This window comes from Castanea sativa, chromosome 12, assembly GCF_040712315.1.
Source record: "Castanea sativa cultivar Marrone di Chiusa Pesio chromosome 12, ASM4071231v1".
Lineage (NCBI taxonomy): Eukaryota > Viridiplantae > Streptophyta > Magnoliopsida > Fagales > Fagaceae > Castanea > Castanea sativa.
The window spans coordinates 7,896,540-7,920,488 of NC_134024.1; the positions used below are offsets into that span (position 1 = coordinate 7,896,540).

At 31.9% G+C, this 23,949-nt stretch overlaps 1 protein-coding gene, 1 long non-coding RNA gene and 1 pseudogene across 2 annotated transcripts; all 3 read right to left on the bottom strand.

The window, feature by feature from the left end:
- Positions 1-2,261: 2,261 nt before the first annotated feature.
- LOC142620115 (rust resistance kinase Lr10-like) lies at positions 2,262-5,352 on the bottom strand (annotated as a pseudogene).
- A 550-nt stretch (positions 5,353-5,902) lies between these two features.
- On the bottom strand, positions 5,903-7,146 carry LOC142620116 (rust resistance kinase Lr10-like). The gene is made up of 2 exons (XM_075793540.1): positions 7,101-7,146; positions 5,903-7,017 (listed from the first exon to the last, which is right to left on the bottom strand). The coding sequence occupies exons 1-2, from the start codon at positions 7,144-7,146 to the stop codon at positions 5,903-5,905; spliced, it is 1,161 nt and encodes a 386-aa protein (XP_075649655.1).
- Positions 7,147-11,203: 4,057 nt separating this feature from the next.
- Positions 11,204-12,264, bottom strand: LOC142619375 (uncharacterized). Its single transcript, XR_012841488.1, has 2 exons — positions 11,842-12,264; positions 11,204-11,640 (listed from the first exon to the last, which is right to left on the bottom strand). It is a non-coding gene; the product is annotated as an uncharacterized LOC142619375 (long non-coding RNA).
- Between the last annotated feature and the right edge of the window lie 11,685 nt (positions 12,265-23,949).

Here is a 23,949-nt window from a genome sequence, read left to right on the forward strand (position 1 = left end):
GAGAAATGCTACGCTCACAACATTTTTGAAACGCTTACGCAACAAAGCCTGGGTGATAAGTTTTTACTGATTTTAATTTGAACCTGCTACTGAAATTTTTTTTTTTTGTCTACCAGTAATGACCTACTACTTAGGATTTGTTACGAAAGTGCTGTAGAAATGTTTTAAACATAGTATTTCTCGCAATTATTAGGTTCAACATTTAACATGACCAAAATTTTGGAGATGTTGAATTTTATTTTTAATGGGCTCAAATCATTATGTAAGTTGTTCAAGTTTTTTTAAGGTGGTCAATTTTTTTTTTAAGGTAATGACCCATATTAATTTAAAATTTAATTTTTTAAGATATTCAATTTTTTTTTTCAAGTTAGGTGGTAACGTGACCACACTGATTAACACTTTGGCTTTGGCGCCCCTGTTTAATCTAGTTTGGTACATACACTTAAAAATATGAGTTTTGTTGTTTGAAAAGATATGTGAAAATACCTGTGAGTAAAAAAATGTGTAAAAAAATACATATAATATTATTTAAAAGCTAAAAATTATTGTTTGAAAAGGTGTACCAAACACCGCGGACACCTTATAAAAAAACACGGAATAGTAGATTCTTTCAATTGGCAAACAATTGAACAAAGCAATGCTGGAGGGGTAAAAAGGGGCCCTTCAGGCCGGGCCCAATGCATTCAAGGGATTCTTGGTACCCAAGCCCAACAGACCCAGGGGAAATCCTTGGGCTAGAACTTGGGCCCAAAAGATGTTCGGTCCGAAACGACATCTTTGTTTTTACTTACTCCAACTTACCTTGCAGATCAAATACTTATTTGCACTAATTAGTGACCGTGCTCCCTTCCTTCGACCCCCTTTTTAACACATTACACATGAATAATCTTTTTCTTTTTTTTTGGGGCCTTTTTCTTTTGTTTCTTTTTTATTTGGAGGTAAAATTCTTATTTTGTATCGATATTATCTTTGATTTGCACTCGAAGTTAGTTCCATAGGTTTGAAGGTAATAATTAAGCCTTATAGAGAATAGTCATAGTTATAAAATTTTAGTTCTTTATTGACCGAATTTGATTGTGTACAAAAAAGTTATATTAAAAGTTTATATTGTAAATGAAAATACTGAAGAAATTATTCACTAACTTAAGGTGCAATTCTCAAATATGAATATGAATATTTTCATTGTTAGATTTACAACTAATATTAAGTAGATTAAAGTGCAATTCATCATAATTATTTACTTATTTTTCTTTATCTAATATGTTATGTTTTATTTTTAAAGCTTTAAATAATTAGTTATCTTTTGTAGGTAAACCAACTTGATTTATAATTATACATGTCCATGTGTAGCTGACGAGATTGATAACATTAGATACTTCACATCTAGTGTTTTTATTTATTTAGGTCATTTTATGATGATGATAAAGATCAGTGAACAACTTTGAACTGTATAATCTTAAGTATTTATGTATTATTTGACTTGGATTGAATAGAACTTTGTAACTCAGCTAGCACATCCTAGTGTTATTAACAGAGACATCCAGGGTTTAAATCTCGCCATCCCCAACTATCATTTTATAAAAAGGAAAAAAAAGATTAGGTTGTGTAAGTTTAAGATTTTTTGGTTGTTGATAAGTACGAAATTGAGTAAGTTCCATTTAGTTTGCCTTCATCATTTCCCTCTACATCACATGTGCAATTAATTTGATGTGGCAATGAATATGATTGATGGACTTAAACCACATTGTAAATGAATATTTGAATTGTTTCTTTGTGATTGGTAACACATCAATTCATAAGCTTAATGAAGTAAAACTTGAAGTAACCATAAGCACTACTCCTAAGTTATATTGGAAAGCACCGAGGAAGTCCTAGGCCCGCACGCACGACTAGGAAACTTCATTTGTGTTAAGAACACAATTAGGCTAAAAAGTAAGAAAATTCACCAAAAAAAATTCAAACAAATCTTAATTTATACCATTCCATATAAGGGCTCAATTTAGACTACTCTCAAAAATTCTCCAAAATAAAGAAGCCTTCTTTAAAAAAAATTATGAAAATTATTAAAAAAAATATAAACTTAATAAACATAAAAATTTAAACCTTATATTTTTTTCTACCTCAACAAGAAATTAAAAGATACTTTTTTATAAGCATCATTTTGCTCATACTTGATATTAAAAGAAACTGTCCCTACAATGACCATAATATTAATAATTTCAAGTACAACATAATTGCAACCTATATTATCATTTAAGTATTTAGTCTAATTTTGGGATGACTTCTAACTCTTGGTTTAGATGCCGTGCAGGCATGCTCGCATTGTCCTTTGTCAAGCTTGTAGAGGCAAAGGGATTAGAAGGCATGCTTAACTCATCTTCTTCCCTTCAACATTTGAACCACAACTTTCATGGAAGGGCGATCTATTGGGTGCCACTGGATGCACCAAAGCTCCACAATTGCTAAGTTTTTTTTTTTTTTTTTTTTTTTTTTCAATTTTAGCATCTTCATTATCCTCAACATAGACTTGTAGGTCTTTATTTTTCTCTAATAGATTGTAGATCCATTTTGGAAAATATATTTGGCTAGTGGTCTCCACATTTACCTTAACATTTTTCCTCCCTCCAACAATTTCAAGCAACAATATTCCAAAACTATAAATATCTGATTTGTAAGTGATAACGCCTTAAAATGTATACTTGTTATATATTTATGTGGGCATTATCTCCTTATTACTATGCTTAAGTTGTATAATTAAGCCATGATTTGTGTTAGTCCCTATTATTTATCTTTACATAATTTATTGAATAAGATGCCATTCATTGTATGTAATTTTATATTTTCAGGAAATCATGTGAGAAAGATGAGTTTACAAGAATTTGTGAGAGAATGGAGGTCAAACTAGAATTAAGTGGAGCTAAAGGACCATGCTTAAATGTCTAAGGAGGTGCGGCTGGAGTGCTTGAATCGTCTACTCTGATTGGAAGCTTCAAATAAGGAAAGTAACCAAAGAGGCAGAATCTGAAAAGGAAAAATCTGATTTGAATACTGATTAGTATTTTGGGCGTATCTCACTCATTAAAAATTCAATTAAACAAGGCTAGATGGGTTGGAACTGTGACTCAATTATCTACAACTTTCCAGTTTTGAGTTTTTCAAAATTCACAAGTTTTGAAGGCCACAATTAACTCACAAGTTACCGCTGTAAACCTGGACGAAAATTAGAATAGTAAAAGTTTTATTTTCTTTGGACACTTTTATGTTAGGGTTTGGAGGGGAGGCTGGGAGAACGAATTTTGGGTAGAGAAAACCTTGTATTTTCCTTTCTCTAATGGCAGCCTAAACTCTTTGCTAGGGCTAGGGGTTATGTTTCTTCTATACGGTATGAATATTCAATGTGATTCTTTCTAAGATTTTATCAACGACATATTTGATTGTTCAATTAGATTTCTTTTGATGTATTAGTTCTTCCATACTTTCAATAAGTTCAATCATGTTTTTCTTATTGTTTAGATGAATTTCTAATAGTTTCAAATAGAAATCAGGTTTTAAAGTGAATGAGTTTTTCTGAAAACTTTTCTAACCGCATTATTAATTGAGGTTATCATGCGTTCTTGAATTGTCTCAGTTCAACCGAATCAAATTTTTAATTGTATAAGAACAATCAATTATGAAATATATATTTTTCTTAGATCACAAAGAAACCCATATCGATATAGGGAAACACCCCGATGCCCTAGTATTTACATTATTGATTTAAATCGGCTTTTATTAATATTCTTGTTAACAATCACCAAGCAAATGTACTTTTCTTCTTCACCCAATTTTTTTTTTTAATAATTATATTGTCTTTGAATTTACCCTGCTCCTTGTGGTTCGACCTCGGTCCTCCAAGAATTATATTGCTACGATCTCCTGCACTTGGGAGTGAGCAAGCAGTAAGACACTTTCCCAAAGTTCCTAGAGAACACTTTGGGTGCAATGTAACCAATGGTCCCCTGGCTGTTGTCATGGACACTACACTCTGATCCTATGCACACAACATAGCTAAACCAAAATAAAAAAAAATTTTGGATTGAAAGTTTGGTCTAGCGAAATATTATGAGGTTTAATATCAAAATGGAGGATTTGTTGATCATATCCACGGTGAAGATGTTCAATTTCTTTTACTATGCCAAGCGCAATGTCTTGTAGCTTTTCCCAACCAAGGAAATTGTTAGAATCTATTGGGGAAATGAACTTCTCTAGTGAATCATTTGGTAAGAACTTATAGACTAAAGCTCTTCTAAATCCATCAGCGCAAAATCCAACCAATCGAACCACATTAACATGGTGGATTCTACACATTGTTTTCACTTCATTTATGAATTCTTCCCCATCTCCCTTGGAACTATTCAGGATCTTCACAGCAACATGGATTTTGCTAGAAAGCTTTCCTTTGAACATTGTTCCATAGGCTCCTTGACCTAACTTCTTTGTTAAATGATTTGTAATCCTTTTAACATTAGAATATGAGTACCTTATGGGCTTGAGAGCTTTATAATCCTCCAAAAACTTTTCAATCCTTGATTGATTTTCTTTTTTTGTTTTGTCATAGTGATAAACATGGTAGAATGCATAGACCCCTAATGCCAAAAGAAATGACCCCAAGATGGAAACTACATGTTAAGCATTAATTCGTGAGTTGAGAAACTAAAAATATATGCAGTATATATATCTTACAAATGGTTGCCAGACAACTTAAAGTTATATTAGTATTTTTAAATGTAAATGAAAATAGTCAAAATATGAAGAAATTATTCACTAATAGGTGCAAATCTCAAGTATGAATATGAATATTTTCATTGTTAGATCTACAACTAATATTAAGTAGATTAAAGTGCAATTCATCATAATTATTTACTTATTTTTCTTTATCTAATATGTTATGTTATATTTTTAAAGCTTTAAATAATTAGTTATCTTTTGTAGGCAATCCAAATTGATTTATATTTTACATGCACATGTGTAGTTGGCAAGATTGATAACATTAGATGCTCCACATCTAGTTTTTGTTTATTGTTTTTGGTTGTTTTATGGTGATGATAAGATTAGTGAACATCTTTGAATTGTATAATCTTAAGTATTTATGTATTATCTGACTTGGATTGCTAAGAGATTTGTAACTCAGCTAGCACATCCTAGTGTTATTAACAGAGACATCCAGGGTTTAAATCTCGCCACCCCCAACTATCATTTTATAACAAAAAAGAAGAAGGTTAGGTTTTGTAAATTTAAGATTTTTTTTGTTGTTGATAATTCGATAGTTACAATGAGGGCTACTTGCTAAGTACGAAATTGAGTAAGTTCCATTTAGTTTGCCTTCATCATTTCCCTCTACATCAATGAATATGATTGATGGACTTAAACCACATTGTAAATGAATATTTGAATTGTTTCTTTGTGATTGGTAACACATCAATTCATAAGCTTAATGAAGTAAAACTTGAAGTACTCATAGCACTACTCCTAAGTTATATTGGAAAGCACCGAGGAAGTCCTAGTGCGACTAGGAAACTTCATTTGTTAAGACAAAATTAGGCTCAAATATAAGAAATTCTAACAAAAAAAATTATTAAACAAATCTTAATTTATACCATTCCCTATTAGGGCTCAATTTTGACTACTCTTAAAAACTCTCCAAAATAAGGAATAAAGCCTTATTTTAAAAAATTATGAAAATTATAAAAATAAAACATAAAAATTTAAACCTTATATTTTTTCCCTACCTCATCAAGAAATTAAAAGATACATCACCTTGCTTATACTTGATATAAAAAAGCTGTCCCTACAATGACCATAATATTAATAATTTCAATCCTCAAGTACAACATAATTGCAACCTATATTATCATTTAAGTATTTAGTCTAATTTTGGGATGACTTCTAACTCTTGGTTTAGACGCCTTGCAGGCATACTTGCATTGACTCTTGTTGAGCTTGTAGAGGCAAAGGGATTAGGAGGCATAATTAACTTATCCCCTTTTCCCTCCAACATTTGAACCACACCTTTCATGGAAGGGCGATCTGTTGGGTTCCATTGGATGCACCAAAGTCCCACAATTGCTAACTTTTTTGCAATTTTAGCATCTCCACTATCCTCAACATAGACTCGTAGGTCTTCCTTTTGCTCTAATAGATTGTAGATCCATTCTGGGAAATATATTTTGCTAGTGGCGGTCTCCAAATTTACATCAACATTTTTTCTCCCTCCAACCATTTCAAGCAACAATATTCCAAAACTATAAATATTTGATTTGTAAGACACTTTCCCAAAGTTCCTAGAGAACACTTCAGGTGCAATGTAACCGATGGTTCCCCTAGCTGTAGTCATGGACACTACACTCTGATCCTTTGCACATAACTTGGCTAGACCGAAATCAGAAATTTTGGGATTGAAATCTTGGTCTAGCAAAATATTATGAGGTTTAATATCAAAATGGAGGATTCGTTGATCACATCCTTGGTGAAGATATTCAATTCCTTTTGCTACACCTAGAGCAATGTCTTGTAGCTTTTCCCAACCAAGAAAACTGTTAGAATCTACTGGGGAAATGAACTTCTCTAGTGAATCATTTGGTAAGAACTCATAAAGTAAAGCTCTTCTAAATCCATCAGCACAATAGCCAACCAAGCGAACTACATTAACATGGTGGATTTTACCCATTGTTCCCACTTCATTTATGAATTCTTTCCCATCTCTCGTGGAACTGTTCAAGATCTTCACGGCAACGTGGATTTCACTAGAAAGCTTTCCTTTGAACACTGTTACATAGGCTCCTTGACCTAACTTCTCTGTTAATTGATTTGTAATCCTTTTAATATCGGCATATGAGTACCTTGTGGGCTTGAGAGCTTTGTAATCCTCCAAAAACTTTTCAATTCTTGCTTGATTTTCTTTTTCTGTTATGTCATAACGATAGACATGGTAGAATGCATAGACCACTAGTAGCAAAAGAAATGACCCCAAGATGGAAACTACATTTTAAACATTAATTTGTGAGCCAAGAAAACTAAAAATATACATAGTATATCTTACAAATGGTCAATGGACAACTCACCAGGAGTCAATATTTTTGTTGATCTACCTGTAAAAGATTTTAACATAATTAGCTTCTAATTACACCTATTTGAAACAAAAGATAATTGTGTAGATTTTTTTCACTATTAGCAGGGTTATATTGCATTTAGATTTCAGAGCTTGTATCCATGTTTAAGCTTTTAATAGATCTAAATTTCTTAGAAATGGTTTTCCCCCAATTAGTCAATTACCACACTTAAGCTAATCTTTTTAGTCTTCTAAAAAAAATCTAATAATTTTAGATAAGTTTTATGCGGATTTTTTTCCTTCATAATAACATTAATTTTCAAACAATTTTAGCATGTTTTCAAAACAATTTAGGAAACTGACATCTCGAGTGTAATAAACTCGATTTTGGGAATGCTAAATCGAGTTCACTGAACTCGATTTCAGAATCGTGGCATATAAATCGAGTTTGTAGAACTCGATTCCATCCATGCTTTTTCGTTACACTCTGTCACTCACACCCAGAAACTCAATCCATGAAGAAACCCAAAACCCATGAAGAAACCTAAAACAACGAAGACAGAAACCCATGAAGAATAGAAAACCCAAACCATGAAGACAGAAAACAAACTAGAGGTGGTGACAGTGAAGGTAGCGACGATTGAACCCAGGTGGCAAAGGCAGGCGACGATTACGGGGTTTGATGTTTATCTTTGGGTGGGTTTCTTGATGTTTCTCTCTCTAGGTCTTTGGGTTTCTTGATTCTTGATGTTTCATTCGGTTTTTTGAGTGATCTGAGTCATTGGGTTTGTTGAGTGATCTGAGTGAGGGAGATTCTTGAGTGAGGGAGAGACGAAGTGTGTTGAGTGAGGGAGAGATAGAGTGTGTTGCTAACAGAAGAAGGCAAGACTGAGAAATTGAGTTTGTAAGGCTCGATTTCAGTTTAAATGAAATCGAGTTCAATGGATTTGATTTTAGCACTCCAAAATCGAGTTTATTGCACTCGAGATGTTAGTTTCCTAAATAGTTTCAAAAGTGTGCTAACTAACAAAATCGTTTGAGTTTTAGTGTTATTTTCCAAAAAAACCAAGTTTTTGTTGATACCCTTAGGTTTGATTCCAACTTCCAACGAATGAGCTAGAGCTATTAGCGTATTAAAGTCCTTTTGAGACACAAGTAGTCATTCAGTACTTTGGGAGTATAAATGATAGTCTGATACTTTCTCTTTTCACATAATAGCTTGTTTTATTAATTAAATTCGTGGTAAATCTTACATTAATGTGAATGAGGGAGTCTCATGTCATTTTAATCCTTGAGAACATCATAGTTTTCTCGGAGACACTACCCTAGCTAGTTCTTAAGGCCAGCCCAAGTGTTTCGAAGGCTTAAGGCGAAATCTTCAAATGGGGCATTTATATTATCACTTAAATAATATTTAACTAGCATTTTGTATAATAATTTTTTAAAATATATTCTTTTTAATTTTTAATATGATTTTGTTTTTGAGAAAATGCTAAAGTTATAACAAATTTTACTACAAATTGGTGTTGTAATGAAAGTGATCAATGACATGAGGCTTACAAAAATACTAGAAATTTTATTGAATTTACAACATGAGAATTATAAAGATATATCACCAATCACTAATATTCATTCAAAAATGCATTTAATAATTTGTTGAAATCTACTTATCATATTTATTGTCACATCAAATTACAAAAGTTATGGAGACCACCACGCATCCTTGGTTTAGTGATCACTCCACAAGTATAAGTTCTTGAGGGGTGTGGGGGGCAATGACCGAGATTTAAGTCTCTAAAAAAGAGTTTCGCACATATATATACTTAGATTAGGCTAAAGTATAATTTTTATCTTGTATAAAAATAATTAAATAAATAAAAATTATGTAGTAAAATTTATAGTATTTTTAACATTTTTCTATTTGAATTACTTGTGATTAGTAACACGTCTATTTATAAGACCTATTTATTTAAATTTGTTTTATCTTTATCTCTAGCATCACTTAATTCTTTGAGCTTTTATTCTTAGAAGTATGGTAGCCTCTTGCACGGTATTCTCTAGGCGACTGGGCTCCAACCTTCCACAATGCTTTCCAAGAAAGTTTGGATCCTCGGAAGACACCATTTGTTCGTTATTACTTGTCCTTGTCCTCGACCCATTGTCCCACACACTTATCTTACTGTTCGACCATCCTCAGGCTCTCTTACATCCTCAGGCATGGCCCATGGCCCAATACTCGTACTCGGCTCATTTATCCCCACATGCATATACATGAAAGTTTTTAAATAATAATTAGATGCATATTGAAATTCTTACCCAAGTTGAACACCATTGATTATCATTTGTTTATTTTTGTCTGCTCTTAAAAAAACCTAAGGATAATATTTGATAGAGTATGTAAATTGTTTATCTTTGCTCCTTTTATTTTTAGGAAAAAAAAAAAAATTATGTTTGTATCTTACCTTACTAAATTTGTGTTATTGTGCTACAATAAATTTTTTTCATTTTTTTCATTTTTCAAATAAGATATGAACAACTATTTTTTTGAACACTATAAAATTTATATTCGAAATTTATTTTTGAAATGATAATATATTTTTGTAAGGAAATTTGGGAGTGTGTGTAATATACACAACTGTACACACACAATATTTGCATTGAAATCGTCACAATTTCAATGTAAATTTTGCTTAAGTGTTTGGTTGTGTGCAAGAGTGTGTGTAACAACAAATACCAAAATTTGGATTAGTTTTACATTCAAAGTTTTACGTAGAAGTAAAATAAATTATGATTAATTTTTTTTAATATATTTTTTAAGTTGAGATTCATGAATCTACATGTAAAAGCACTTAACATGAAATTAGAATGTTTTATTGAATTTTCTCTCAAGTTTCACTTTAATATAATATGTACGATTTGTTTTTGGTGGGCAATTTATCTTATTTTGACCCTCAATATGAGCATATATTTCAAGTGGAATAAGGATTGAGATAAAAAATTGGGCAAAGAAAAATGAAAACGAAAATAGAGCCATTGTTGGAATCTTTACGTGTGAGTGATTGGTTAGTTATTAAGTAATGAATTGAATATTAATAATAAAAGTATGTGGTTAATATAACATAATTGTGCCTAAACCTATTGACTTAAACTTATATGTTATATTAACTCTTTAATTAAAATCTTGCCAAGATGTTATCTTCCCAATTAACCGCAGTACCATCTAGGCTCTAGCTAGCTAACTCGGACAATGGGTCTTCTTGCATATTTTTTAATACAGAATATAATAATTATATGGTGAATAGGCATTTAATAGGGTTATGATTTTACATGCATGTAAAATCATATGATACTTTCTATTCTTTTATTTGGAGAAAAAAATGTGAGTATTTTGAGGATGCAAAAGTCTTTACTTACAAGTTACACTCAATTTTTTATGAAATTTAATCTTTACAATTCGAATGACTAAACCAAACAAGACATTTTGCGCTGAAACATGAATCATGTTCTGTTTTCCTCAGGTCACCGTCCACTGAGGTCTTAGCTCACCTTCAAACCAATTTTTTAGATTTTTTCTGGCAATCACCATCAAATATTAAATAAGCTAAATTTGAGATGTAAATCACATTCAATATTATTTACATGTGTTACACTCAAGTAATGATTTTGTGCATAGACCAACATTGATCATTAAGTCTCATAGACCTTTCCAATTGTAAAAGTTTCCAATATTTGAGAGATGTTATGTCCACAATATTTTAAAAACAAATCATAGGTAATTAATTGTTATTGATTCAAATTTTAACCTAACATTAGGATTACTTTTTTACCCAAACAATAATAACCAGTAACAACTTACTATTTAGAAATTATTATAAAAATATTATGAAAATATTGTGGACAGATAATATCTCTACCTTCAATATACAATAGTAAATATTACAGTAAAAACAGCAAAGATGCAAAATGGCTCCCCTATGGAACATCAATACCCAGTCACAGCTGGTACATTTATTATCTATCATCTCAATTATTCAGAACACATAACATTGTCTGTAAGGACGGGAAAAGAAAAAATAAATGATAGAAAATCACCTGATTTAGAATGTAACTCATAAATTATAAAATAAGCAGTCAATCCCTTAATATTAATTCAAAATTACAAACAGTCTTTAATTTAATAATATTAAAATAAGTAAAGGACACATTATCTACTACAACACAACAAACGACATAGAAGGACCGGAGATAACAGCAAGTAATGTTTCCCATGACATGCACATTGTATAGTAATTATCTAAACTAGCGGAATATTGGCTTCACAAAGAACTTCATGGTTCCATTCACGCAATGAAAGCCATTGCGCTCACCGCAGGCAAAGTAGTAACGCTGCCGTGGCCTTTTCAGCTCAAACTCGAAGCCTTCCCCGCCGCCTTGTGTCACATTTCCCACCATCGTGGCCTTTCTCAAGTTACATTTTGTGAAGCTCCGGAGGTTTGGTAGCAAGTAGACACTGTGAGGAAATGTGTTTGGAGATGGTGGATCATATTTGAAAACTGCAATCAACAACATATAGAGTTATTTTAATTTCATGCATATTTGAATTCAGTAAAAAAAATAAATGCACATATTTTTCATGTTCCTTAAGGATCCAAATTGATAATTTATGCTTATATAGAGTAGAGACAAAGTTCAAACTTAGAATTGACTATTTTGAACTTAAATACGTAACAAGTAGCAATACAAAGTAAGCTCACCTAGAGTGTCATTTAGGTAGAAAGGGCCATGTTTGATGGCCCAATCGGTGTAGTTAAAGCCGAAGTTCCAATGGTAGGAATCACCCACGATGATCCTGTTGGAAGTTCGTGTATTATTGGGGCGATGGAAAGGCTGATTCCCAAATTTGCAACCCTTGTTGGCCTTGCTAACTGCCATTGTGGAAGCAATTAGCAGCAGTAGCATGAGTCCTTGTGCAACTGTGAAACCCATAGTATGAGTTTGCAGCTTAGGAAAGAGACTAGAGGGTGAAATTAGAAGGTGAGACACAAGTAAAGAGATGGTGAAGTCAGATGTTAGCTAGTGATGATAGCATTACTTAAGTGGTTAGCTAGTGATGAAGAGAAGGTGAGACACACTGCAGGTACTGGTTCCTAATTAATTCCTCTTAAATTTTCTGCCAGTACGCAATAAGGCCATAGTCCTTTCTTTTATTTATTTCAAAGACGTCTTTTTGAACCACTATATGCAGGAAATTAATAAAGACATTTATTGCACTTTGAACTGATCGACAAAATTTGACTGAAATAGAAAAAAAGGGTATAAAAATTGTGAAAAAAAAAATGATACTAAGATCTTCGTCATGCTGATGAGAGACTACCGTATGATTCAACTGGGTGATGTGATAATGTTGGTTAAATTGCACAATATATATATATATATATATATATATATATATATATATATATATATATATATATACACATGCCATCATTCGTGTATATTATATAAAGAAAATAGTAATATTTTCCTTCCAGATTGAATTCATTCTAGATTCTCTTAATATATTAACCAAGAAATCATTAACTTTAATGGAAGAGGGAATAAGTGATCATCGTATGCTAGCTTGTAATGAGTTTTCCCATCATACTAACACATTTTACTTGCTTAATGTGAACATGCACGTATATCCCAACTCTTCTCGTGCATCTCATCTCCCTCAGTCTTTGGTTCTTTCAACACGTATTTCATGCAGAAATGCAGTATGCGGACATAAATAAACATGCCAACAGGAAAATGGGCATTTTTCAGCGGTCAAAATCGCTGCAAAGAGTCAAAAAAAGCACCCAGTGACCGTTCATAAACTAAATTAAATAAGAACCATTTATATGAACAAGGAAGTAGCTATATATATATTTTTTAAAGAAAGAGTTTTAACCTATGAGGTCTGTTTTTTATAATAACTTCCTATTATCAAACCAAGACATTAGTTGGTTTTTGGGGTAAGTATGAATTGAAAACCTCAAATTTCTTATTCAACCATCATAAACTTTATTAGTTGAGCTAATTGAAACCCATTAAAAGTAACTAAATCTAATTAGGCAAAAGCCACCTATTAAGATATTTAGGGGGTGTTTGGTAGAGTAGTTTGAGATAAGATTTTTGTAATTTTTTAAAATACGTGTAGGTGAAAAAGTGTGTGAAAATATGTGTAATATTGTTTAAAATGTGAAAATATGAGTTTAAATTGGCCTACCAAACATGCCCTTATTAATTACCTAGAAACCATGTGCTATATAAGCATATGTACAAGTATTCATGATGACAGAGATGGGATTTGAGGTTAGAGAGGACAAAATTTAAAAAAAAAAAAACAAGATTTGAAACAAAATTATTTTGAAATACTAATTGACATTAAAATAAATAAATAAACAACTATATAATAATATAATTGCCATAAAAATGTAAACTATAATTTATTTTTATACCTAGGTTAATTTATTTAGTTGTCCTTGACGACTTTTCATATTTTGAAATTGTTTCATGATTTCTTATATTTCTTGATATATGTGATAAAACAATCATTCATCTATTGATTTCCTATTTGATTACTTAAATTTTTCACTCAAAATAAATTGAAAAGACATATCAATCTAAAAGCGTTTCACTAACTTGGTTGCTTGTAAAAATATATAAAATCCAAATTTCTTTCTTTATTCTTCTAATTACTATTTAAAATTTGAGTTTATAGCAAAAACTTAGTGTGTAAAACTGTAAAAGAGTCAAAAAATTGAGGAAACAAAGACTAAGGGAGGGATAATAGCAACAAGGATTTAGTGTTTTTTGTTGTTGTTGTTGTTGTTGTTGTTGTAGTAGTAGTTATTTTAAGTTTCAAAATATTGGACCTACTATTTTGAGTTATAGTGTAGTGAGAGAGATGAATTGATTTTAACTTTAAAAAATGCCATTATATGAGATAATTGTTTTTTTATAGTAGAAATGATAATATAGACTTTATTTATTCAAAATTATGTTGTACAATGTAAAAGAGAAAAGATGAACATTCTTTTGACCAAGCAATGACCTCTTTTATAGTATTAGCAATAGTTAGAGCAACATGCAATTAAATTGTAAAAAAAATACTAACAACCGATATATCAACAAAAATCTCACAAATAAGCCTAATATTCTCAGACTCCAAGCAACTTTTACAGAGCAAATTCTATCTGTCATTAAGAAATCAACAAGTTCAGAAAAATTAGATTCTAGATAATAGATTTTTAATTGTTGTAAAAACGAAAGTGCCGTGAGTTTTCTAAAAAAATTGTATCAATGTATGTTATCTGTTGGTTTGTTTTTATTTTTTAAAATAATATTTAATTATTTATACTTATCACTTAGGCGAACTAATCTTCCCTCCTATGTTAAGGGAATTTTGGGGAGGTAGAGGGGCAATTCTCCTTGATGTAAAGGATTCTATTTACACCAACCAAATAATAATAATAATAATAATAACACCATATCAATTTCTTTCAAATAACAATAATTAAAAAAAGTGATTAATACCCACAATAACCATCTCATTAAAACCTATTCTACAAATATAATGCAAATATAAGAAAAGATAAAAAAAAAAAAAAACTAGGCATCATTTGAAGACTGAATTGAAAAAAGTTCTAAAAAATCATTATAGCAATTTGATTTTAAAAAAAAAGTTGTTTACTTTTTTCCCACATATGAAGGCCTCCAAAATATTATATATGCCAATAGAAACCAACCTAGTTGAAAACCTTAAGATGTTTGGCAAAAATAAAATTGTAAATGTACTACATCAACAATGACAATTAATTCCCTTTAACAACTTGAAACTTAAATTTTTAAAAACTTGCTTGCTAAATTGTCAATATCAACCACCTAACCTCTGATCACACACCAAACAATCTTTATCTCTCTCTCAATACCAAAATCAAAGTTAAAAATAGATCATTGTCTTTTTCAAAATAAAATAAATCTCTTTTTATTTTTATTTTTTATAATATATATATATATATATATATATATATATATAGAAAAAAATCATTTATCTTTGTTAAATTTAATGCTTTGAACCAAAATATTTAAAACTCTATAATATTAATTCATCAAGTTATATGTTTGATGAATATTAAATATATTTATTCATTTGATATGGAGCCAGTCCTGACAAAGAGTAACTCTAACATGCACTAGTTGAATCATAGGAGAAGTTCGCGAGAATTACACCAATTGAATCCGTTTAACCGCTTTTAACGGACTTGAAACCAACTCTACCTGCTATAACTACTCCAACTGGTATAACCGACTTAATAACAACCATAACTAACAAGGTCTGTCACAGCCGGCCTGGCCACCGGTGGCATTATTTTCATCTCTAATTTTGGGTGTGAATCAAATCAGCATATATGGAGAGTTCTCAGTTGATGGCGGCTTTTTGAGCGGCTCTTTCTTCCAGTTTCCATCGACATCTTTGATAGATTTCTTGCTCTGGTGTTTCTTCAGTTCAGTCTTTAGACAATGTTAAAGTAGTGATCTTGTTTTTAATATTAAAATTATATTGGTTGAATAAATGTTTAGAGACTGTGTTCGTATATGTATTAGTCTCTATTCTTTTATTTGAAAAAATATTATGTGGCACAGTTTTATTGCAGAGCATAAATAGAGCAATTACACTGAATTCTTATTGAATTTAATCTCCAAACACGGTCAGTCCTTCCAATTGCAAAAAAATTCAAAAGCTTTTCTATATGAAGTCAATATTACATCAAAGCATTGCATAAATGCTAGACTATCAGCATATAGAGCACTTATTCTCTCATCTCATAGATTTATTTAGCACTCATTGCATATGATCTTAAGGTAATAATCGAAAAACAAATCTTGCTCGCAACAACTTTGGAATGTAAATATGGGGAAGAAACCCCTAGCTAGCTAGGTATAGAATGCAGCAATACAACTTCCTTAACTCCTTCTTCATCAATGCCATTGATGAAACAGTGGCATGACAAAGAACTTCATCTGCCCAGCATTGCAATGATAGCCATCCCGCTCACCACATGCAAAATAGTAGGGTTGCCACTTTTTCAGCACAAATTCAAATCCCTCACCCCCTCCTTGAGTTACATTGGCCACCATTGTTGCCCTTCTCAAATCGCACGTTGAGAAGCTCCCAAGGTTTGGTAGCAAGTATACACTGTGAGGAATTATGCTGTCGTTTGTTGGTGGATCATACTTGAACACTGCAACCACCATATTGTCATCATATAAAAAATTATTTATATATATATATATATATGTATGTATGTGTGTGTGTGTGTCTTCTATTAAGGAGTGATTTAAGTACACAAGTTAAAATATATTTCATTCTCCATTAAATAATGTTTATATTATATTGGTTAAAATTTAAAATACACCCCTGAATTTTGGAGGGTTTTGAATTTTATAGCTTAAAGTTTTAAAATTTAAAATTTTACCCCCTAAAATTAAATTCCGTTTACATCAACAATGTCTATGTGTCCATATTTCCGTTAAATGCCACATAAGCTTGCCATTTGTGTTTGTTCGTTTGATAAAACGATGCCATGTGACATAATGCAAATGACATGGCATCATAAAAATGATGCAACGTCATTTAATTTAAAGAATTAAACGCACATGGCAAGTTTAAGTGGCATTTAATAGAAAATATGGATAGAAAAACTGCTAATGCAAATGAAATATAACTTTTGAGGAAAAAAAAATCTAAATTTTAAAATTTTAGGATGTAAAATTCAAAATCCTTCAAACTTCAGGAATGTATTTTGTGTTTTAGCCCCCCCTCCCTTTTTAAAGATAAATTTTACACACCTACTATAAAAAAGAGTACAAACAATCATAGTGAACTTGCATTGATCATGCAAATCAACACATTATCAACAAAGTATTTTTTTTGTTGAAAGACTCACAACTCACATATGATTATTTATTAGTATTTCTTAATTGATGTCTTTAGGACACTTACTAAAATAACATAAGTTGATGATAAAACCTAGACGACACTTTGACAAACAGAAGTAATAAACAAGGAATGGCAACTCACCTAGAGTATCATTTAGGTAAAAGGGGCCATTTTTGAGAGCCCAATCGGTGTAGTTAAAGTTTAATTGCCAGTTCTTTGAGCCACCTACAACAATCTTTCTAGGTCCTGGTGTATCATTTTGGCTTTGGGGAGGGCCTCCTTTGAAAGACCAATTGGTATAGTTAAAGCCAAAATGCCAATCTTTGTTGGCCATATTAGTAGCAAACATGGAAGCAGTTAGCATCAAGATGAGGCTCAATGAAAAAGTGGAACCACCCATCTTCTACTAGAGCGCTAGTTGCAACTCAAGGGGTGAAATTATAGGGTGATACTATAAAGGAGATGGTGAAAAAATAGATGTTGGCATTGACAAGATGAAGAGTTCATTGGTATTTATAGCCATAGAGGGAAGACTGGAGAGGAAGGTAGTGAGCACTTACCCCAAAGAAGGAAAGGAGAGTAGTGATAAAGGAATTGTGCAAAATGGCCAAATTGACATTTTTCAAGATTGGGTAGGTTAAAGATTCAAAACATAGAGCTAAGCTCTTTTAAGAGATATTATTAGGTCTTCCGGATGAAGTTCGACCTAATAATTTCTCCTACTTAGGGAATATTTTTGAATGGTTCTAGAGATGAAGTTTGGTTGGAAATACCTTTGGAATTCTTACCTCCTATTGGAAATGGGTTCAACCTAGTTTGCGAGATTTTCTTTTGATTTGAACCATTATTTTAGTGATATTATTGGTGGATTTATAACATAACATAATTTCTGGGTGGAGTTCAACCAATAATATATCATAATTTGGGAATATTTTTGAATGACTCTAAATATGAAGTTTGGTTTGAAAGACCTTTGGGATTCTTTGCCTCCTTTTGGTAATTGGATCAATGTGGTTTGCGAGATTTTATTTTGATTTTTTTTTTATAAAGTTTCAACCTATGATGTCTATTTTTATGTTTTTTACTCTTTATCATCAAAATAAAGCACCAATTGATTTTTTTTTTTTGTAGGTGAGGATTGAACTCCAAATCTCTTATTCAATCATTATGTTAGTGATATTATTAATGGATTGATAACATGATATAATTTCTTTTGTAATAAAAAGAAGTTCAAGATGGAAATAACTTATATGAATGATCTTGATCCTTATTGTTAAATTAAACATTGTTTAGGTCCAAATAGATCCTTCTTTACTATCCTATAGAATTAAAAAAATATTATTAAAGCACTCAATTATCCAATAAGGAAATATCCTAAGAGCTGCCAAACAGCAATTGGGTTGGTGAAAATGGAAGGAAATTCTCTTTCAACAAAAAAAGTGGCAACCTAGAAATGCTACAAACGTTTTTCCATTATGAATAAACCTTTCTAAGTAAGAAATTTGACCAAGGAAAAGTCAATGCTAAATGCAAATGTAGTAAAGGATTGCGGCTTTAACTGAAATTCCTGAGAAACGTGGGTGAGAACTAAAGTCAAAACAATTGATTATGAGTTCGTTTGGATACAGATGAAAACTGAAAATACTATAGTAAAATAATTTTTAAATATGTGAATAGTGCCGTGAGACTTATTTTTAATGAAAAAGTAGCTAAAAAGTACATAAACAGTAAGTGAATAGTGCGTGCACAATCACTTTGTCCCTTAAAGCTGAAACGTGTGCAGCACGAAAAAGAAAGAAAGAAGTAAAACGCAGACGCTAGCTACTTCATCTGTATCTAAAGATTACCTATATATACTTTGGGAGTGCCATGGTGATGATGATTTTATAGCGCAATATCATGGCCAAATGCCCCATGTCTGAAACTATTTAGGAAAATGCCCCTGTTTTGAAACTCGATTTTCTAAAAATTGAGTTTCAAATTAAAAAAAAAATTGTGGAACTTGAGTTCTAGAATTTTTTTTATTTATTTATTTTTTTTTATAAGTCTCATTTCGCTATAACTTTATTGTCCAAAAATCGAGTTTTGAATTGAAACTTGATTTTTAGAAAATTGAGTTTCAAAACAGGGGCATTTCTCTAAATAGTTTCTGTAGGGTCAATGGACCCATGAACATGTATTGGGTTGGCCCAAGAGTATTTGTTGGGCTAAAAGCCTAATTCGAGGACACTGAATGGTCCGAGGATATAAGAATGTCAACTCACGAAGCAATACTAATAGGTAAAGAAGTGATATCCGATCAAGGATATCTAAGAAGGTGGTTCGAGGAAGAATATGTCCGAGGCTATGCAAAGTCGAGGTAGGAGAAGGGTTGGTTAACGTCCACAAACAATATTCTAGAAGATCCTATAGGTAAGGGTAAGCATGGTATACGTGGAAGATAAGAAGAGGGGTGGTGGAGTATTTAAGATAAAGCTGTTAATACCGCCCTCGCATTGAATGCTCTGCAACTACTTCTCTGGCTGCATTAATGGGGAAGTAATGCCTGAGCAACAGGGTTGAGCCTTACAGCTGCCTCCAAAGACTTCAGGGGAGGTGGATGGAACAAGTATTTAAATCAGTAACCTTATCCATGGGTGGGAAATGATATAAAAGGAAGAGGAAGACGCTCAGAAGAAAGAAACGAAAAACAGAGTGAAAATACTGTATACATCACCATCCTTAGTTGTAATCTATCTTTGAAAAAGTTAATACAAATCATCCTCGGCTTGTGTTCGAGGATAAAATTCTTTCATATAAACAGTTCTTTGTGTGTAAGGTTGTGATCGACCCCATCATCTTAGTTATCTAACATCACTAAAACCTAGATTTTAAGCTCACTCTCTATAAATTTCATTGTATTGGGCTTTGGGCCTATCCCCATCTCATTGTGGGTTTGGATGTAAATTGTGACCTTATAGTTTCAGACATAAAGCATTTTGTTGGAAAGTTTTGGCAAAAGGGGCAAATGCCTATTTTGGCCGCAATATCATTTGCTCAATATAATTCTATGTTTTAAAAATCGGACCGAATTGGCCGGTCCGATCAGTTGAACTGGTCACTGGTCCGATTTGGAAAAATGCCTAAAATCGATGAAAACTGGAAGCAAATCCGGTTTTGCTTCGGTCCGGTTTTTAAAACCATGATAAAATTTTTGTGAAAATAAAATATGATTTTTTTTAAATATAAACCAACATTAGAATTATTGTTTTGGGTTAGTATTATTCACTAGGTGTTTTCAAAAACATCATAAAGTAGAAGCACATTATTTGTTAGTTCGTTTAGACTCCTGTATACTCAGATTGTTTAACCAATTAACTAACCAATTTGATACTTAGGTTTATTATTAGGATCTAGGACAATCATATCATTTAGTGCGGAAAAGTAAAAAAGGCAAGCAATATAATAACTCAGGAAAATTAATAAAATAATCTAGTTTCAAGGTAAAAAACCTTGGGAGGATTTAACCTAAACTATCATCAAGGCAAAAAATTCACTAAATAGAATGAAAGTGCTTACAATAAATTTTCCCTAGATCAAATGCAACCTCTTGTAGTACTTACTTACGTGATCACATGCAACTCCGAATCCACGAACTCTTCTATCTAAATTTGTTAAACACGAACACCTACATTTATGACTCTGAGATCCCACTCAAAATTTTAGATCATCAGCAGTTGTTGATTTGTATGCAACTACTTATCTCCACCGGTCCTTTTATATGGATCTTCCTTCCAGTAGATGTTTGTTGAGTTAGAAGGTTACAAAACCTTACAAATCTCACAGGGACAACTCACAAGTCCTCTTTAGAACTTCTAAAACGTATTTAGGGTTTTCCTTTTATACCTAGTTGTGTTGAACACAAACCCTAAATGTTTTCGCGGGCTTTGGGCTTGATTAAAATTCTACAAAATACGATTCTCGATCGGTCAAGCCTTGCAGATTATGAATTCTTCTTTCTGCAACTTGAGGAATAAGTTATGCTCCAAACATATTTGAAACTATCTTGTTCTAACCCATTATGTGGCAACTAAAGAGACATTTCATGTGTAGTTTTAGTGACAAGATTTTTTTAATGAATCAATGACTTATTAATTGCCACATAACAGGTTGAAAAAGATAGATCCAAACACGTTTGGTGTCAAATTTAATCAAATATTTAACAAATATAAGAGCAATTTCACAACAAAAAATAAAATTGTGAAAAAAAAGTTGTGTCTATAACTGTTAGACAAATTATTTTTTTTAAGAGCATTATTGGACTAATTCAAATATTTGGGAACTCTTATTTTTGTAGAATGAAATTTGAAAACATTAAAATAATTATATATATATATATATATATATAATATCTATATAATAACTAATAGCCAAAACATTTGACTTTTTGTCAACCATTCCTCATTGCCCCATTTGGCTATATAAATTTATGCCACGTCTACTTTTAAAAACACCAAAACTGTTGTACCTTTTCATTTTATTGGTTCAGTTTTAGTAACTGCATAAGATATATATATATATATATATATATATATATATATATATATATATATATATATATTACAACAAAAAATTGTTCGTAGAGAATAATACATAATTAAGGCCTAAGGAGAGAAAAAAAAGAGTGAGAAATCTGAGGGCACTACTACTGTCAAGAAAGTATTCCTGTTTAGGTCAACACCCCACAATCAAAACTAATATAAGCATTTTAAATAGACAAATTTAGATTTGGTTATTTTGGTTAGACTGGTCTAATGGTGTCTATGATGATTTTAGATTTTTGGTCTCTCTCTTCTTCTTTTTTTTTCTTCTTTTTTTCTTTGCTTTCACGTTGCCTCTTCCTTTTCATTTTCACCAGCATCCATTGGCATGCTCTGCACTGCATCTTCTTCTTTACTTTCTCCCTGCCTTTCTCTCTCTCTCTCTCTCTCTCTCTCTCTCTCTCTCTCTCTCTCTCTCTCTCTCTCTCTCTCTCTCTCTCTGTTTTGGGATAATTACAGATTACCCACCTGTGGTTTAGCCTGAATTTAACTTACCCATCCGTAGTTTCATTTTTGACACTTTACCCACCTGATGTTACTTCCGTTTAGTCTCTCTTACCCACCTCTGTTAAAAAAGGGAGGTAAATAAGTTTTTTTACACCCATTTTATGTCTCTCTCCTCCCAAAACAAGGGGAAAAAAACAAAAAAAAAGAAAAACAAGATTAAAATATGGTATTAGTTTCTCATAATTCACAAACATGAAGAACATACACCTAGAAAACCAATACAAATCAAATCAAGCAATACCATCAAAGTACAAACCACAGATCTATCAAAATACAACCCCAAAACCCAAGTCAAAATACAAACATCAACACACCCACACACATCCAAACCCACGGATCCATTAGTAACCATGCCTCAAATCCCATTTTTCAAACCCCAACAACCAAAAGAAGCCCAATCCCTAAATCAAATAAACAAAAAAGAAGAAACTGTATTGCCCCATTAGTTTTTTTTACACATAGCTTTTTATTTTTCTTATACAAATATATTGATTTGAACACCAGCATTGCATGAAATTGTAGTTATATACTTTCCATAAGAATGAAAACACATATCAGAATTATATTAATTTTAGTATTTACAAACAGACTTGTTACATTACAATATTTAACATCTTGGCCTCATATTACCCAAGATTCAAAATCGCTAATTTATTCAAGTCACATTATCTTTTTTCTCAACAGAACAATGCTAAAAATTCATCTTTTACCAATACTATAGCACAGGAAAAAAGAGCACAAATTATCTTAAAACAGTATCTCCACGAAACAACAAGCTAAAACATTGGGTAATAGCCATTGCATTAAAATAGCCCCTCTCTATATCTCAATTTAAAACAAACCCAACAAAGAAATATCCACATTAACACCTCAAAATCAATAATCAATAATGATGGCCAAACTTATCGATGAGCTTGTCATAGTTGATCTTGCCTCCGTCTTTGTCCAACACTATGCTCCTATCTCCGCCGCTTTTCTATCCATCAATCCCAAGACCCATGGCGAGTTGCTACACACGGCCCCACGAACACAGGTCCATCCATAGCACCATGACCCCACGCTGATCTGAAGCCCACCCAATAGAGAGAAACACAAACGGATTACAAACCGAAAGTGTTCCCAAACATGAATAGGTTGGTAACGCTCAAAACCCAGAATCTGTAGGTCTCCTTCTTCCTCGGTTTCCTTGCATGATGAAAACCCAGATGATTCTCGGATTAATAAATCAAGTGGGTGCCATTGTAGCATCTAAGATCTCAGGTGGGTGAGCAAGCGTGAGAGAGTGTGTGGGAGAGGAGTGTTTGATTTGATTTCTTGTTTGATTTTTTGATGAAACTTGTTAGAGTAACGGAAAAATTAGAGGTGGGTTACGGAGTATAAACAAAATGAAGCACGGGTGGGTAAAGTGTCAAAAATGAAACCACGGACGAGTAAGTTAAATTCGGGTTAAACCAAAGGTGAGTAATCTGTAATTATCCCTAATGTTTTTCTATCTTTTTCATGTGCAAGTTGAAACTAGACTCCTCTGTAAAAGAAGTGCAGCATAAAAATTTACTTTTGAGAAATGTGCAGCATTGAAAGAGGGTAAGACTTCTATTTTAATTAGAAGATAGAAGTAAAATGAAATATACTAAGACAAAAGAAGAAGAAATACGTGAAAGTTATAAACTAAAACAAAGAAAAAAAAATTAAAATTAGAATAATAGTGAATGCGCGGAGGACAATAAATGAGAGTAAAAATAAAAAGTTCTTTTAAGATTAGATCATTAGAAGATACAGGAAGTTGAAAATTGGCAGGAATAAGATAT